At 39.3% G+C, this 18,081-nt stretch overlaps 2 protein-coding genes across 6 annotated transcripts; one reads left to right on the top strand and one right to left on the bottom strand.

Moving 5' to 3' along the window:
- Positions 1 to 888: 888 nt before the first annotated feature.
- Positions 889 to 11,820, bottom strand: SLU7 (SLU7 homolog, splicing factor). 4 transcript variants are annotated; one of them, XM_033073026.1, is made up of 16 exons: positions 11,763 to 11,820; positions 11,119 to 11,296; positions 10,362 to 10,515; positions 10,066 to 10,146; positions 9,352 to 9,516; positions 9,140 to 9,205; positions 7,709 to 7,756; positions 7,092 to 7,223; positions 6,766 to 6,863; positions 5,339 to 5,406; positions 5,011 to 5,150; positions 4,116 to 4,277; positions 3,582 to 3,686; positions 3,319 to 3,393; positions 2,980 to 3,084; positions 889 to 2,041 (listed from the first exon to the last, which is right to left on the bottom strand). In XM_033073026.1, the coding sequence occupies exons 2-16, from the start codon at positions 11,280 to 11,282 to the stop codon at positions 1,862 to 1,864; spliced, it is 1,743 nt and encodes a 580-aa protein (XP_032928917.1). In that variant the 5' UTR covers positions 11,283 to 11,296; positions 11,763 to 11,820; the 3' UTR covers positions 889 to 1,861. The 4 variants fall into 4 exon arrangements, with proteins under 4 accessions (XP_032928917.1, XP_032928918.1, XP_032928915.1 ...); XM_033073027.1 differs by having other exon boundaries at positions 11,691 to 11,772; XM_033073024.1 differs by lacking the exon at positions 11,763 to 11,820 and adding an exon at positions 11,550 to 11,759.
- A 24-nt stretch (positions 11,821 to 11,844) lies between these two features.
- On the top strand, positions 11,845 to 15,793 carry PTTG1 (PTTG1 regulator of sister chromatid separation, securin). Of its 2 annotated transcripts, none has more exons than XM_033073028.1 (6): positions 11,845 to 12,048; positions 12,777 to 12,879; positions 13,185 to 13,363; positions 13,765 to 13,843; positions 14,598 to 14,753; positions 15,639 to 15,793. In XM_033073028.1, the coding sequence occupies exons 2-6, from the start codon at positions 12,798 to 12,800 to the stop codon at positions 15,716 to 15,718; spliced, it is 576 nt and encodes a 191-aa protein (XP_032928919.1). In that variant the 5' UTR covers positions 11,845 to 12,048; positions 12,777 to 12,797; the 3' UTR covers positions 15,719 to 15,793. The 2 variants fall into 2 exon arrangements, with proteins under 2 accessions (XP_032928919.1, XP_032928921.1); XM_033073030.1 differs by lacking the exon at positions 11,845 to 12,048 and adding an exon at positions 12,076 to 12,145.
- Positions 15,794 to 18,081: the final 2,288 nt, after the last annotated feature.

The raw sequence follows: 18,081 nt of genomic DNA, 5'->3' as shown, positions 1-18,081 counted from the left end.
AGACAGGTCTGTTTATTCCTGAAAGGTTCTGAGGTGTATCAGTATTGCTTCACATTTCCTGCCATTTTGACAAATGTTTATCCATCTGACTGGAGTATATTCTAGTTGGTAAAGTATGCATGAGTTTTTTTTAAAAAATCTGATAAATGTTGCAGCTGTTTAGAAAAAGTGTCAGGATAACACATTGTCTTCTCTAGGTTAAAATAAATAACCTGACAGCCCTTTAAAGGAAGGGCTTTACAGTTCAAATTAAAGATCTGGCAAGGATCAACCACTACCCCAAGTGCTTGGGTTTGACTTATTGATGAAATCTAAGCATGCTAAATTTAGGTTTGAGTTTTAATCCCTGAACAATCACTTAACACAAATTCAGTAGAGACTCGATGTATTAAAGTTTCCATGCAGTCAATCCACAGCTTACAAAGTCGTCTTGAAATTTCCTTTGCACTATTTCTTGTGTTATTTCTGAGTCACCTCCTTTATGAAGAATGAAGTCTTTCAGACTTAATTTTTTTTTTAGACTAAACTGCAGCTTTGAGAAAGGTACGTAAATAATTCAAGGAACCTTTCTGACAGCACCTCTTCCCTCAAGTTGACCTTGGCACTGACCAAGCCAAGAGCAGTTGCAGGGCATGCTGGCACAACCTCAGGTGCTACAGCCCTGAGAAAAGCACCTCAGTTCAAATTGGCTAATTCAGATAGTTTGCTTTTACTGTGTGGCAGAGGATCTGACACACTGCAAATACCCAAAATTTTGGTCACCAATGAGAATATCACATATTGTATTAATACAGAATTGCCTTGCAGAGCAATTATTAGCTACGTGTGCCAAATCAAAACATTCAGTCCTCAAAGCATCTGTGAAATCACACACAAGACACTTACAAGTATGTTTTCTGTTAGTACTTATTTATGGAAAAGAGCAGTTTTTCCTTGGAAAGACTCAACAGAAGTAATTCCCAAGCCTTCCAACTCTAAAGTAATGCTGTGCAGTTTTTTACCCCGTTCTTGAACTTTTAATTAGTTAAAAGGGGAAAACTCCCAGTTTAAGGACTAATACTGCCAAACCAAAGCAGATGCTGCTTCACATTCTCACATGTCACACCATGTAAAAGGACACTGTTATCAAAAGGAAACACAAGAACTCAGATCTTTGAAATTGAAATTTCTGTGGAAATATATCTGAAGAAACAACTAGAATTTAAAAATGCTACAGTCAGTTTCTCCAAACCCTTTCATTTAAAAGGCTAGACAGCACTTAAGATCTTTATATTGATTTAACCAGAACAAAGCAATAACTTTGCAATAAGTACTTTGGAAATGTAAAAATTATTATATTTCCAAAGTACTTACTGCAAAGTTATCAAGAAACTATGTATTCAAGTAAAGAGACAGGCTTCACAAGTAAGAAGCTCTAGTAATAGTTGTGTCAATTTTTTGTCAAGAGTCTTTGGTTCTACATTGACGCCTGCTAACCATTTCTTCTGATTAGTCTGTTTTACTGTATCACAACTTTATGCACTAGTTGGTCAAATTTTTATATATACATTAGTTGGACAAATAAACCTAAGATTTCAGTTAAATCTCTTCCCTTCAAGAATTTACAGAGTAGGTGTATGTATTTTATCTATACATATGTTATAGATATGTATGTATATATATATGTGCCTGTATTTGTATACACACACATTTACAAAACTCCAGGAAGTACCAGACTGCTCATGTCAGCTGAAAGAAGCTTTCACAAAGTTCTTCGGAGCACAATTTATACATTTTAGACACGTGCAAAGGAATCAAGTGTCTAGACAGTTGTAAATAACTGTGGAAGAAGTCTCATGTACTGGAATGATGCCCTCTGTGACTACTGCCCAAGAAAAGACGCCATGGGATCATCAGGTCTCTGCCGTTTCATTCTGTAGGCCTCCATCTCCTCTTCTGTTGGCTCCCTGGCTTCATACTGGCTGTTGTATGGTCTCTTCCTCTCATCTAACTGCATGATTTCTTTGATGTGGAGAAGTCGAGCCTCCTCAGCATTTAGTGCCTGAAATGAGAACAAAGGGAATCCAAAATTCTACAACTGAAGTTAAACAAAAAACCCCCAACAATGAAGATTTGTCTTAGATTCTTGCAGGATGGACAAAGAGCAAGCACAAGGATGAGATAAGGAATGAACATCTGTCTGGTCTACCCACAGCACATTTCAATTAATGCTCATTTTTTGATGTTTAACATAAAATGATGGTAAAATGCTATTTAGTAAACAAGACACTTCAATCTCTTTCCAAATGTCAAAATTAAGTAAAAAACTCACAGGATTTACCTAAAATATAATCATGATCTAACAAGTACAAACGAATTACTTGTTATTTTTTATTATGTGTTTGGGGTTTTAACTTTTAAATCCTTTGTGCTATCTCATTCCTCAAACTACTACTGTTGCTACTGGAAAATATTTTTGTACCCTGCTTTAATTAACCATGGGTTTAACAAGTTTCCTCTCAGAGCGGTCTGAGGCAGGCTGCTGTGCCCATGGGAGCACACCACTGCTCAGCAGTGGACGGCTTGGGGCATGGTTTTAGCACATCAGCTGTGAGACTGGGCCAAAACTGGGATACAAAGTGCTAAGCCAAGATTTGACACTGCCTTTGATCTCTCCATCTTTCTTCAATACACAAATCATTGTGTTATGCAATGTCTTCTATAGACCCACAGGTGTAATAGGTGCCTAGATATGAAATGTCCTAAGTCATCTAAATCAAGTCTTTCAAAACCAAATATTTACTAAAGGTTTGCCTGAGGAATAGGAGATGGACTTCAGAACATCTAACAGCATTTCAAATTTAATTTAGCTAAAAATTACCATCAAACTACCCCATAGCATATCACCAAGAACTAAATGATATGCTTGCTTCATAAAATGGATGCTGTAAAATATGTCATGCTCCTTTTGCCACAAAGCCACTGAGGATTATAGAGCACCTTTTTTAGTTTTTCTTGCTTCTTTTTCTCTTCACCCTCACTATCAGAATTTGAGCTCTTCTTGTGCTTCTTCTTTTTCTTCTCTTTCTGTTTCTCTTGGTGAATCTGTAAAGTGGGAAAAAAGTTACTGTTAAGATTCAACTTGCCAACATTAATAATACCCAAACCACTAAATCCAAACTTCTGTTAATGCCATTTGAGAGTTTAGTTTTCAATGGAGATGTTAATGCTCTAATAATGCAGTCTAGTAATTTTCAGGTTTATTATGACTCTACAGAATTTTGCAGTTAAAATGTTGAGAAGTATTTTTTGTCTTCCTGAGAAAGGGAAACATCCTACCTCCATCAGTGTTTTGGGTTTTGTCATGTGTTCTTCTTCCTCAAGCTGCTCTTCCATTAAACTTGCCTCTGCATTCTATAGAACAAACAAGAATAAGGATACCCTGTTACTGACCTCATTTGAAAGGGGAAGGACAAAAAAAACCCATCTGACAAATCATTAAAAAACCAACCTCCCTCAAAAAGCAAAACAGTCTAAACCTTAAGTAAAGAATATGAATGCTTTTTAGCTCTTTCCACATGAATAAACAAGAGAATACTTACAGCAATTTCTTTCCCTGCTTCTCCTGTACAGTAGGAGTACTTGACAAAGGAGTGACAGCACTTGTAACCCCACTTGCCTTCTTTCCAATATGAGCCCCAAATGCACTGCAAGAGAACACACCATACAGTTCCTCCTGTAAGAGGCAGGCTAAAATTTACTCCTGAGCTGATATCCTGGCCAGTAAATTACTCAAACAGTCCAAAAGGAAGCTAAGAGAAATACTTTTGCTATTTTACATGAGCCTTACAGGTACACTGCCAAAAAAGAGAACCACAACTGGATGTGGTCAACTTATATTCAAAGTGGAAGGTGAAGAGAGTAACTTCCCCTTTAGTTTAATATTGCCATGGAAACTCTTCAAATTCACATTATAACTATGAGATTTTGAGGTTTCTCCTTAGCATAAAAGGGAGAGTGTCACACTGAAGCAGGAGAAATGTATTTGGTGCATTAATTATATTGTACTGCATCCTAATATATCCCAATGGGATGATATTTAATTTTTAAAAAATTTAATGTAACCTAGGACTTACTGTATGGTTGTTGATCTTCACATCCTCTTCATACTTAGAACAAGCAATAGCTTTCTCCTGTCCTTTGATGACTGTTCCATGCCTAGAATACTCCACATAATCTTCTGTTTGAGCTAACAGCAGTTCAGCAGGAGGGGCATCTAAATGTTCTTGTCCTCCATACTAAAATGCAAAAAGAAAAGACATATAATAGTTCTGAAAAAAACCCACCTTTTATATAGTCAAGCAAACATTTCCAAAACAGTACCTTTGGTATCTTGTCAAGAAGGCACAGAAGTGGACAAAGACAGTTTAGTGAAGAGTTAAGACAGAAATACTTCATCTCCTATGGCCACTGTCTTTTGGTGTTTAGTTTTGTGAGGTTTTTGGTGTGCGTGTGGTTTTCGGTTGTGTTTTTTATTTGTTTTTGTTTTATGCCTGAAGAATGACAACACTGAAACTCCTCACTGAAAGCAGAAAAACTTGGGTACAATGGGAACAATACTTCTTGTCCCCTTCCAAACCTGAATGTTGACGTAGTTAGAATTTAAATGGGATTATTCAGTTCTTTTTTAGTTGTTCAAGAAACAAAACATGAAGTAAGTATTTATCTAAAAGACTGTACCCAAAATTTGAGTTGGAATGAAATTCAAATTTCGTCAGTGGAGAAATTCTGACAGTTAAGGGAGGAGTTCTCAATAACACAAGTACCAGCAGACCTTCAAAGGTCCCATTACTAAATAATTATCTCATCAATTTATGAATTTTGTGTGTATAAATATTAAAATATTTTAAGTCTAAGCTGCTGAGAACAGCTGATGCCCTCTCACACAGGATTAGTCATCTTAGTTATTCCCCAAGACCCAGACTTCAAACTCAACAGAATTCCTATTAAATAAACCCAAATGCCTTTTACCTTCTCTAGGATGCTTTCTTTCTGCTGTGCCTTGAAATCTTCTTTTTTCACTTTGAAAGATTTATAAAGGAGTTCTAATTTTGTAGGGTCCGCTTGAAGATGAACTTCAGAGCCTTTGTCATAAGCCTCCCAGGCAAACACTGTGTACACAAGAGGTTCCACTGAATACTTACTCGAAAACTGATATACACATTCAAATTCCATTCTTTAATTCCACAGCAATTTGAAAGAAGGCCTCAATCTATAAACATTTTTCTGTTGCCAGAAAACAGCGTTAAGTATTTTAAGTCAATTTCCTTCAAAAACCGCAAATCCAAACCCCACTTACGCTGAGTCTGTGCCATTGAAATGGTATCGCCTGTGTAGCGAACGAAGTTGTCACCCGCATAACCAACTCTGCAGAAAAGAAAACAATTCTTAGAATTTGTAATGTGATTTCCTCTTAAATACAAACACAGAAGTGCAACAGGCAAGTAAAAATTCTCTTGTGCACTAAGAGTTAAGAACAGAAGGAGAAGGTGCATTCAACTCAATATATGAAACTAAAACCTATGCTTCCTATAAAGCCATGAAAGCATTAGGCAGCCACTCAAAAACAGTACTGTCTGTGTTCACAGGGACACATGACACAGTTGAGATGCCAAGCACTAGAAGTTAAACTTGGACCTAGTTACACAATAAATATGCATAAACAGACTGTGATATTCCAGCACAGTCATTCTCACTTCTGGGTTTCTGACTCTTCAATCCAGACCCAGCAGATTTGGCCGAGTTAAGGAAAGCCTAGGATGGTCTTACTGCTCTCAGTGAAGCTGAGACATTTGTGCACAGCCCTTGAAGAGATGCACAGTCAGTACATGAAACACACTGAGGATCAAATAATGCTAGCAATCCAATTCCCTACTCTTTCATCTTCCCAAAGCCACTCTGAAAAATTTGAAGTCTGCAAAGTTGTGGCAGAAACTTAGATTCAACAAAGGTCAAATTATGACTTGAGAGAGAAGCAAAAGCATCTGCATCTAAAAAAAAGAATTGACTGGCATTACTCTAGCTGGAAGCAAGGAAAGGTGGAAAGAGCATTATTTGCTATCATTTAGGTACTGCCATTCTATTTTAGGCAGCAAGTGAATCCAATTACTGTTCTCTGAATAAATGTTTTACTCACAGCCTGCCTGCTCTGTATGTTCCCAGTACAACACAGGTCAAATGTCTGACTCAGGGCTTAAGTGAGACAGCCACGTGTGCAGCCAAAAGCCAGTCAAGGGCAGTTTTAATTAAACTATTTAGAGAATGCCAAAGCTTTCACACTTTATAAATGCAGAATCCATTAATACAGGAGGAGATCTTACTCCTAATTCAAATATTTTGTTAGGTACCACAAACACAACATGCTAGTCTCCAGAACCAAGAAACAAGGGATAAAGTTTAAGATTTGGTTACTGAAATACTTTACATAAATGTAATTATTGTTTACAGGCATCAGCTCTAGATGAAACAATGTCCTAGCCCTTGTACAGATAATTGCACTAAACCATGGTCCACATGTCCTGAAAATTAAAGATCAAAAATACCACTTTTATATACTAAGCCAAAAAGAGTTCCAGAGATTTTTTTCCAGGTTTACCAATCTGTCTATATGTAACTGACTAGAGATTCATTAGCTAAAGGGCATGCAGGTAAAAGAAAATATAAAACTATTAATCTCATTTTAAAGAGTTTTGTTGTCTATACAAGCAGGATCTCATTTCAACTTACTCGTCTGGATTCTTGCCTGTGTTGGCATAAGGGTTCTCCCTCATTGCTCTTGTTTTGGGATCGTAATAAGCAGAGTTTGGATCTAGATTCCTCAAGTACTAGAGAAAAAAAACCAACATAAAAGATACTTAATATTTATGATTTTAAAAGAAATGAGGTTACTTTCGCATCCTCCAGTTTAAATGTTTTAAAAAGTTCTATCTATGCGAAAGGTGATGGTGATGAAGTCATAACATGGACAGGAATAGAACTGAGAATAGACCTTAACTTCCAAGCTCCCAGACCCATAAAAAGTCTGAAATAATAACTTAAAGTTCTTTACTCACTTTAGCAATATCTTCCCGAATACGTAAATTTCGGACCGTGATGCGTCTTTTAGAGTCAAAGTTCTGCCCAGGCATATCAATGTCATCTGCATATTTGTCTTCATCTTCATCTTCACTGTTATGATCTCTTTCCTGAAGAGAAATGAAAAACTTCTAACTAAAAGAGTTCCTACTCTCTGGAGACATGTACAGGAATCTGATTTTAGTGGTTTCCTTAAAATTCTGCAATCCCTACAGTTACAAGATGGCACAGTAAAGTGTGTTCTCAGGCTAATCTAGCATTTAACACTTCAGAAGCACTCTTGCTAAAGAATTTTCATTTCCTTCTATGGAAATAGTTATCAAAACATAACTATGATGCTATCAAAAAAAGGGCTAATTTGGTCAAAATATACCACGTTAAAATCTAGTTATGTGCTTGCATCTCTAAGGTTTGACAACACATAGGAGTTAAAACAAAGAGCCTCTTTATGAAATCCAGCAAACTCTGCCCAAAAGAAGAGGTAGGCAGTGCACAGTGACAACATTCAAACCCTTGTGCCACCCTTGATTTACTGTTCCACTAACTACAAGTTCTTTCTTTGGTCATGGTGTGATGCAGTGGGTAATCATCTTACTGTCTGTGAATTTGATTCCTCTTCTCCCCACTGGTGTCTTGGGGAGTTCTGCAGCAAACAAAGAGCACATCAGCAAAGAAGACAAGATAGTGGAAAAAGGAAAGCTGGCAGGGATACAAACAATCAAAGCAGAGCTTCATGTAGGATACAAAGTACTATTTAACAGTGGCCCTAAATGCAGAAACATTGCTACATAACATTCAAAGAAAATGCTCTTAGCTGTCCCTGTGACAGACCCATGTTGGACAACTTTTCACTGTATCTCCAACAAAACTTCCAATTCTTTGCAAGAGCAGCAAATTCTAAAACTGTTGCTGTCATTTAGAGCTTGTTATGCCTTTGAACACTGAGGATTTAGACTATAACATTTCATGTTGTGTAAATATAACCAAGTTTCAACCCTGAAAGCTTAAAAATAATTAAGGAGATATCTATTCAAGAATTTAGTCAGGATTTACAGGAATACTAAGCACAAAAGAGAAGGCAGAATTTAAGCTCAACAAAAACAGCCAGATTTTTTAAAGCCGCTTATTCTTTAACTGAAAAATACTTGCAGCAGTAAAGATAGGAACAGCTGTGAGCCCTGGAACATGGACCAGCAACTGGACAGCACTGATGATGCAAATCAGTCTCAGTCCCCTCCCTCTGAGACAGGGCTTAAGTTTCAAACACACTTTTCTCCTTACAGTTCCATTTTATAGGCAGTATATATATATATAAATATAAGCTAACAGTGTTTGTTTCATAAAATGGGCATGAAAAGAAGAATCTCTTCTGCTGTGGAAGTCAAAGCACTGTAGTTTGGGCTGGGAGGCATATCGAGCTCACTGTGCCATCTAGTGGGGACCCACGAGAGGACAGCACAGCCTCTGCAAGGAGGCTTTAAAAAACCTACTTTTGACCAGTAGCAACCTCTATTTTTCCCCCCATTTTGTAAGTCACTGTGCAGTGACTTTATCTTAAATCAATTTAAGAATTTCCTTCTTCTCAAGGAAACACCTTCCTATTCCAATTTATATTAAACACTACTAAATCAATGCACAGTCATCACCTCAGCACTAATCAGACCGTACCAATCTTTAAATATGAGAAAAACATTTCAGTATATGAAAAAAGATTACTACATGGAAAACAAATTCTTCTGACCCAAAATTCTATGTCATTAATTTCAGTAACAATAATAATCACAAAGAATTTCTGCCCATAAGGGGAACATAAAGGAATTCTCATTTCAAAGAACATGCTTCAAGTTCTTGAGTGTGACAAAGAACATGCAGGTGCTAGAACCTTTAAATTACTGAAAGTATATAACTCAACAGCAGACCCTGTACAGAAAGTAAGAGTCAGAAAGCAGAAATAATCTGTTTTTTATTTATTCAGCCTAAGCAAAAATAAAATTATAAAAATAAAAAATTAGGTAAGTTTACTTACCACTTGCTCCAGCTTCCCTGATGCCAATTCCTCCTGAAGCTTCTGGGCTTTAAGGGTACGTTTGGCCTGTGCAGCATGAAAAACCATTTGTTTAAATATTTCCTTTTAGCACCAGCTCTAATATCAACAGAGCACACTACAAGTGTCCTTCCTCCCAGTCCAGCCACACCAAACACTAACTCTCTCCCCAGTGAACAATAGCACCTACGTACCAAATCAACCTTGGAATATTCCTCAACAATTTTCATGTGCTCCTCTGGGTTATAACCATTCCACCGGTCTCGTTTCCCATCGTAATCAAACATCAGCTGAGGTTGCACATGTTCATCTGGGGCAATATTCATGCCTGTATATTTTGCTCCAACTTTCCTGGGTCTCTGAAAGAAAAAAAGATGATTAGATCAGTCCATTAGGTTACTCACTCACATATCCCTTTAAAAATACTGTCAATCAAGCTCCTCTAAAGCAAGTTAAATTCAGCACTGTAACCCTGTGGATTGTAAATAAATGCAAGTAGTTCTGCACTTTTATGTACCACAGTTGACTTCAAACTCCCTATGTTTTCTACAATTAAGAAAGCAATTAAAACAGTTTCTGGGGGCAGCATCTACCTGAGATGAAGCAGAAAGACAGACACAACAGCACTTGAGTTAATGCAGTTAAAAGAAAGTAACATTTTCACCTATCATTTCAGATCTTATTACTAAAAGAATTTATGGGTGACACACTGAATTGTGTCACTTTCCCCCTTCACCTTTCCTACATAATAATTTCTTCAGAAATTTCTAGACCATCTCTCACTACTTGCAACATTTTTCAAAATAGCTTTTCCAAAGCCAGCATTTCATCCAGTCACGTATTTCTCGCAAAGATTAAAATTCCCGTAGCATTCAAAGCCATTAAGATAGGACAAAATTGAAGTTTACCTCCATGCAGTCTTTCTTTTTGTGTGTCAGTGCCCCGCAGTTCTCACAGGCTCCTTTGCGGTACCTTGTGGCCACAGCGTGCTGGGAGGAAACAAAACAGGCAGTGTTCCCAATAACAAGTTTATATTTTCAACACCACTCAAGTGTGCACACCCTCCCCAAAGCCAAACATGTGTTTTGATTATCACCAGACACTGCTGAATAAAAATTCCTGGCCCCCTCAAAAGCACCTAACTAGAAATCTCCTCATGTAATCAACCCAAATCCTTATTTCTTGAGAAAAACATTTTGCATACCTCCTGAACTCCTCGTTTGTACCAATCTCCAGAGGAGTTATACTGTTTCTGCTTCTCTGGCTGAGGTCTCTGATGCTTTAGCGTGGGTCTTTTAGAAGGATCTATGTACCATGGTACCGAGGAGATGTACTGAGGAATATGAGGGTTGATATCTCTGTAAAAGATAGTGTGCAATGAATACATGGCATTGGGAAAAAACCCAAAACAACTTAGTCTAACAACCTTCCCATTAAAGTTCAAGCGCTTTAGGAGTGATAACAAATAACGAAGTTGGTACGATGCACTACAAAATAAATTCTCAGTTTGATAAACACAGACTTTGACATTTTGTTGCCACCTAATGCACCTAAACTCCTGACTCCAAATCAAATGGCTTATTCTGTGTGAGCAAAAAATTAGCAACGTTTCTCAGAAGCAATAAGCCCTGCAAAAGCAAGACAGAGAGCACTACAGATGAGGTACATGGTAAAAGACCCCTGTACTATGTTTTGCTCACTTTTAAAATACCATGTGTTATTAGCTTCATGGACTGGACTTTTTAGCAGAACTGTCAGTAGCTGAAAGAAGATAAACATTGAATCTACATTTTTCTAGAAAATATCTGATGACTGGAATGTTAAAAGACAAAGTTCAACTATTTAATTCTATTGTTAATCAGAATGAAATCATGTGTTACACTCACAATTGTTATGTAACCACAACAAGAAAAGACATTTTTCCTCAGCAGCATTAGAATAACAGCTTTAATACAACGTACTTTCCTTCTTCATCCACTTCAGCAGGTGCATTTCCTAGTTTTCTCTGTTCTTCTAGCTCCTTCTTCTTCCTCCAATCTTCCCTCGTCATCTTCTTTGGTTCCTCCAGGCTCACATCATTTGCCCCTCCTGCAGGAGGGGCGTTCGCTACCGCACCTGAGGCCATTTTGGCTTTTTTTCCTTAGCAAAAAAAACCCCAAACAAACAAAAAATAAACAAACAGAAAAACACCAAAAAACAAACAAAAAACCCCAAAAAACACATCAACAAATGAGAAGACACGAGAAGAAAAACCTTACAGACCAATACCCTCTAACATTACAGCTCTTCAACGAGATTGTCAGTCAGTAAAACGAGCTGACTCCGTATTATGCATTCCGGACATACCTCTGTCCTGAAAAATAAGCCCCACTGCCGGAAAAAACAAAATTACCTTTTTATTAACCTAAGACCCGGGCCTGAGTGTACCCCGGAAGAGACGCGAGAGAGCGACCGCGGGGAAGCGGTGCCAGGCCCGGACACAGGCCCAGGCGGGAGACACCAGCACTCGCTCAGAGCCGGCGGCAGCACTCGCTCAGAGCCTACAGCAGCCGCCCTCACGAATCCCGAATGCCGGCCCTAGTCCCCTTCCCTCCTCGCTGTTTACCGGAAACGCCGCACCACCGCCCCACAATGCCCCGCGGCACAGCTCACTTCCGGGGCGGAGCCACCCCCCGTTCCCGCCCCGTCCCGGAGATGGCGATGGCGGCCGCGAGCGGCGGGCTCAGCCAATTGGCTGCCGCGCGCGGATCGAAGCGGCCAATGGGCGCCTCGGGGCCGGTTTAAAGTGCGGCGCCGTTGAGCCTGGAGCTGCTTTGACGCGTTTGAGAGTGGTTCGGACTCCGTGGCTCCTGTGCTGTTACTTTCTAAGGGATTAGGACTGGTCTGGGACTGTAAGTCTTGCTTTGTGCTTCAGGCTGTACAAAGAAAAGGCGTTTCACCCAGAGAAAGGCAGTAAAGCTGGGGGGGGTGGTTTGGAGCGCAAGTCTGATAAGGAGTTGCTGGGGGGAAAGGGTGGGAGGGGGCGTGCTCAGTCTGCAGGAGAGGCTTAGGAGAGACCTTATCGCTCACTACAATCACCTGAAAAGAGGTTATAGCCAGGTGGAGATCGGTGTTTTCTTTCAGGCAATTAGCAGGACAAAACCAAACGGTATCAAAGCTGTGCTGAGGGAGATTTAAGTTGGCCATTAGGAAGAATTTCTGACAAAAAGGGCGGTTAGACGTTAGAATGGGCTGCCTGGGGAGGTGGTGGAGTCACTGTTCCTGGAGGTGTTCAAGGAAAGGCTGGATGTGGCACTCGGTGGTATGGTGGTGTTTAGGTTGGACTCTCACTTAGAGATTTTTTAAATCCAGCCTCACTAACTGTGATTCTGAGTTTTCTTGCAGCTCTCTTTAAGGAGGAATTGCTTGCTCACGTGTGTAATGGCAGTGATGAGCCCAATATAGGAGCACTAATAATGCCCTCAAACCTGAGGGTCTTCAGCTGTATTACTGTGTAATGCTGGGAGGAAGGGGGTTGATCCCCTTGTCAATTGTTTTTAATGGGGCCTGCTTAAAAAGTGTGTTGTGATGAGACAAATGACAAAAAGTGTTTTCCCTTTTTCTTCCATGGACTCTGCAGGGTGGTCTTATCAATCTGAAGATGGCAACTCTGATCTTTGTTGATCAGGAGAATAGCGAACTTCATGCTCCCAAGAGTCAGCTGAAGCTCACTTCGAAATCTTGTGCGTATTTGCTGCCCTGAGCCAGTAAGGGGTCATGTGAAGGGCATAAATCACCTTTTGTTGTTCACTGCTTTTAATGGTAGTAGTTTTCTATTCATAAATCCACTTACCCAGTTTTTCCAAGCTCATCAATTAGTTAAAAATTGAAGGTAACTCTTGCTTTTGTCATAAGTGTGGCTTATGCTTATGAATTATAGATGGTGAACAGTGGCTTCCGTGGCAACTAGTTTTCCAGCATGTGCACTTACTTAGGCAAGCTTTAGGGTTGCTGAAGTTTGCTTTTTTTTTCTTCCTCCCCATTCCAGCAAAAGTCTTAGCTGAAAGAACACAAATTAACACTCCACTTCCTAAAAAAGGAATTAGTACTTCTCCAGTCACATCTAAGTCTGTCAGAAAGGCTCTTGGAAATGTGAATAAAACTGAAGGAGTCATGAACAAGATGGATAAGATAAAACAGAAAAATCAGCCTTGCACTGTGAACAAAGTGAGTACAAACACACTTAATGCTGGGGAGGAGGGGAAATCCATCATTTACCTGCTGTTGTGGCTTAGCTCTGATATGATTAAGCACCACACAAGTGCTCCCTCGCTCTTTGATGGTTCTTTGATATGTAGATAGTTCTAGAGATGATAGTCTGAGTTAATGTCTTATCCACATCTTAAGAGTTACCTGTTCTAGTGCAATCATCTCTTTCCGCCACATGTAGTACTCCACTACGTAAGCTCAGCTGAAACATTTGCCCATCTTCATAGGCATTAGAATTTAGGCCTGACTGAGAAAAGTATGACAGGTATACCTGTAGATGTGAACAACTCAAGAAAGCTACTATAAATATTCTATAGTAGCTCAAATAATGTTGCTTCTCTTTTTTGACTAACATAAAGACTGGATTAGAAAGCTGCCATACAGTGGCTGAAGAAGATTGGCCAGAAATAGAAAATATGTTTCCTGTGGATCCTCAAGGTAAGAACTATTGATGTAATTCTTAAAATTAGCAATAAGGCTTTCATGAGTGGTGGCATTGTTCTAAAAATTTGTCCAAGCTACTGTGGCACACAAGCCAGCATTGCATTTCTCCTGAGTCCTTTATGAAATGTAAGGGTGCTTGCTGCTTCTGAAGATATTTAAACAGGAATGAAATGGTATTTCAAACAGTAATAGCTGTGCCTCAGATGTGTTATTCTGGGTCTCTTATTGTGATAACTGGAGACAGGTTCCAAATAACCATGTATTAGCTTCCTAGTTCATTAGTGACTAGTAGACAAGTATTCAGAGGAATACACAAGAGTGTGTGCTAAGATAACTTGTAACTGAAGAGATTGCTACTGCTGTAGGATATAGTAATTGAAGATGAAATTGAAAGCTGTTCTTAGGCCAGCTCATTTTAGATTATCTCAGTTCTTTAAATTGTGTCCTTAAAGTTTTCCTCTTCATGTGGATGTGTGTGCCAAAGACTGCAGTATTGATGAAACATATATGCTTTGCTTACTGAAGTTCCTAACTGCGTTACATTATTACTTCTATTAGGCAGCCTAGTGTTTTCATCAGGGAGTATGGGGGGTGTGTATGGTATTTCATGGACAACTAAAAGGTATAATTGCAAGTAGATACCCCATAAGGAGAGACTGTTGGGTTTTAGATTGGCTCCCTTTTCATTTAGTCTATAAGAGTTTGCAGCTTCCCAGGCTACTGCACACTTACAGTCTTTCTTAAACAGACTTTGAGAGTTTTGATCTTCCTGAAGAACACAAGCTAAGCAATATCAATCTGTGTGGTGTTCCCCTCATGGTATTTGAAAGGACATATGACAGATGTGTAAAAATGGTTCCTTCACCTGTGAAGATTGAAGATTGTGAGATTTCATGGCAATCCAGTAAGTAGAAACTTTTGCAGGATTTTCAGTACACACAGAGCTCATCAGTGGTTAGGGCAAAACCTAGTTGGCTACAGCAGTGAACTGCTGTTGCTGTCTAACCTACCAGAGGAGTGCGCCAGTATCAAACAGCTTGTACTGTGTAGTCAAGCTCGATGTACCTGACCAGCAGTGCTAGTTCAGGCATTTGCCTCAGCATGCTGGCTTATGGCTTAAACCAACTGCAGCCAAGTGCCATACAACTGCTAACTTGCTCCCCTGCTGTGGGATGGAGAAGAAATCAGAAGAGAAAAAGTGGAAAAAACTCATGCTTTGAGATAAAAGCAGTTTTGATAACTTGAGCAAAAGCCATGCATTTAAGAAAAGTGAGAGAAGGAATTAATTCAGTTCCCATCAGCAGGCAGGTGTTAAGCATCCTCACAACAGCAGTGCTCCATCACATGCAATGGTGGCTTAGGAAGACAAGTATCATAACTCCAAATCTCCCTCCTTTCTTCTTCCCCCAGCTTTTATCTGCTGAGCATAACACCATATGGTGCTCCCAGTTTCTCCTCACTGGTGGGGTGAGGAGTAGAAAAGGCCTTGACTATTGCTGAACAGGGCTCACACAGCTAAATCATCCCTGAATTATCAACACTGCTTCCAGGACAAATCCAAAACACAGCCCATACCAGTGACTGTGAAGAAAAATTAACTATCCAGTGAAAAGCAGTACATTGAGCAATCTTTTGTGGTGCATTGCAAACTGATCAGTTAGGTGGCATTAGTTTATACAATGAAGCAATATTTCCCTTGCTTATTCAAGAGTTTTATGCTGAGCTGCTAGGAGCTAGCTTGTTAGTGTGCATTCTGAGTTTGAGAAACTGATTTATTTCTAATTTCCAGACTTGCTACAATCAACTGTTGACTTCCTTGCTACCCTGGATGAGATCATTGACATGCCACCTCCAAATTATGATGTTTAATGTGTGTTCTGAAGTTTCTTTTGAGGTCAAATTTCATATAGTTCTGTATTTCAATAAAGGCTAGTTTAACCTACATACTATTGTACTTGTCCTTTTTCAGTGAGCCCAAGATGTAGGTAGTAAAATAGAGCTTTGAGGAGGAGGTTATCTGACAAGCAGTTAAAGCAGAGCCTGCATAAGATTCTAAGTAAGGCGATAATACAATGTTGTCACCCATATCTAGGAGTTGATACCTGCTGGTTGGAGTGTGTGTGATGGATTGAAATCCTTCTGCCCTCACTGCCTAACTTGATCCATTAAACATGCAAGGGTTTGAACCAATTTTTATATCTAGTGTTAAGTAAGCACTAGAGCTGGTACTCTTCTGGTATTATCTCTTCAAACTTGTTTGTTCTTCACCTCACCAGAGAACAGTGGTATCGGACACAGTATGGATATGTCACTAACATAAATATAGGTAGCAACTTTTTGTGTGTACACTCACTGTATCTCACTGGGAGAGAGACCACGAGTATTTTGTATGTGTTATGGAAATTTATCAGGGTGATGCGAGATTTTTTACTACTTTGAAATATTTACCGTGATCAAGAACCTAGATCTTTGTACAATGTGTATACATGCACATGAAGACATTTAAAACATGCTTATAGAATTTTGTAGCAAATTAAATGAGTATTTGCATAATGTTTATGAAAGTGATAAATCATTTCAGATTCACAGGCCTCTTGGTAGTGATGGACTTTATTCTTGCAGCTTAAATACTTCTTATTTATGAGGCTGGTGGGATGGGTGTGGAGAAAGGGTGAGTCAGGCTTGGGAATATGGGTGGCCTGTCTGCATAGGGATGAGGGCTGCTATGGTGTAGAAAATAAGATGGTAGTGGTAGGAGTAACTGAATTATTTTTGTTTGCTACAGTGAACATCATCTCAGGCTTTTTGCTCTCATTAGGATTTCTGGCTAATGCTGGTCAAAGCCTTTGCTTTAATAAAGCTTAATCTATCCATCCTGAGTTCAGTGTTCTGGCCGTGGGTGGCACCATGGCAACAGCCTTGTTAGAGCTTCTCCTGCAGCCTGAAATTTTGGTGGTGCATGCCTTTGGTACCTCACACACAGTGTAGGTGTCTCCGATGGCTTTATCACCTCATTAACGGGAAATGGAGGATAAGAGTGGGCTATAAGGAATTCAAAGTGCCTTTACCCTGTGACTACAGGGAACAGTCCATCAGCCAAGCACTTTATCTTCCACTGTTTAAAAAGAACAAAAATGAGAAGCCTGGAGGCAATTGGTTTCTCTAGGGTTAGCAAGCCATGAATCTTGTAACTTAGAATTTCGTTGCAGTTTTACTGGTGCTAGCAAAATACTGTTGTAGAAGTACAATAATGCCAATAATGCCCTCCTAAGTATCCCTAGAGTGATACTTGGTGTGCTCTGAGAGATTCAGGCACTGACCCCCCTCCACATGTCTGTAATGAGGTTTATATACAGGTTAAATACAGTGTATATTTAGTAACTAGTTAGGATCTAAGTGTGTGTCAGATCCCATTTATTTTTGCATGTGACTTTGTAAAGCATGTGAGAAAAGTGTTTTTTATAAATTTACTTCTAATTGCAGTCTGGGAAGAGGTTAAAGCACGGTGGGCCTATTGTGCTCAAGTGATCTACAAAGTTAAAGAAGAAAAAGTTATAAAATGGCCTTAATGTGTCCTTGCCATCAGATTATGAAGAATGTCAGGATGACAAAGGAATATGCACACAATTTATTTGGGGTGGGTGTTTTGTTACCTATCAGAGGGGAAATAATCTCTCCCAGTAATGAATTTAGAGGGCGGCTCCTGGAGCTCTTGTTATTTAGCTTTGGTTTTTTGTACTAGCCCGATTACTTCCACTAACCATATGGAAGATGGAGCCTTTGAAGGACTTGAGATGTTCTTCAGTGGCTCAGACTGGTTCTCTTTCAGCATTTGAGCCCAAAATATGTAACCAATGGATAAAAACATCTTATAAGACCCTCTATCACAAAGGCTCTTCAAGTACAGTTCTATAGGCTACAGTAGAAGTGGTTCCCCTTCCTATTAGTCTAGGGACAAAACTGAGATTATGATCTATAGGGAGGATGTGTAAAGAGTGGGAGAGGGGAAGAGCTTGGAGCATGCACATACACACTGAAACCTGTTCTAGGTCAGTATTTTTCCTACAGATCTGAATTGTTTAAGAGCATATATCAGGTATATCCTTGATCTGTTTGATATCATTGTCTGAACTGTCCTGAACCTATCTCAAATTTTGGAAAATCTAAGACAGGAACAAAATCAGACTTTGTTAGATCTCATTATGAATAGTAATGATGATTTACACAGCACT

The sequence above is a fragment of the Catharus ustulatus genome, chromosome 15, assembly GCF_009819885.2.
Source record: "Catharus ustulatus isolate bCatUst1 chromosome 15, bCatUst1.pri.v2, whole genome shotgun sequence".
Taxonomy (NCBI): domain Eukaryota; kingdom Metazoa; phylum Chordata; class Aves; order Passeriformes; family Turdidae; genus Catharus; species Catharus ustulatus.
This window is presented reverse-complemented; position numbering and strand designations above follow the sequence as displayed.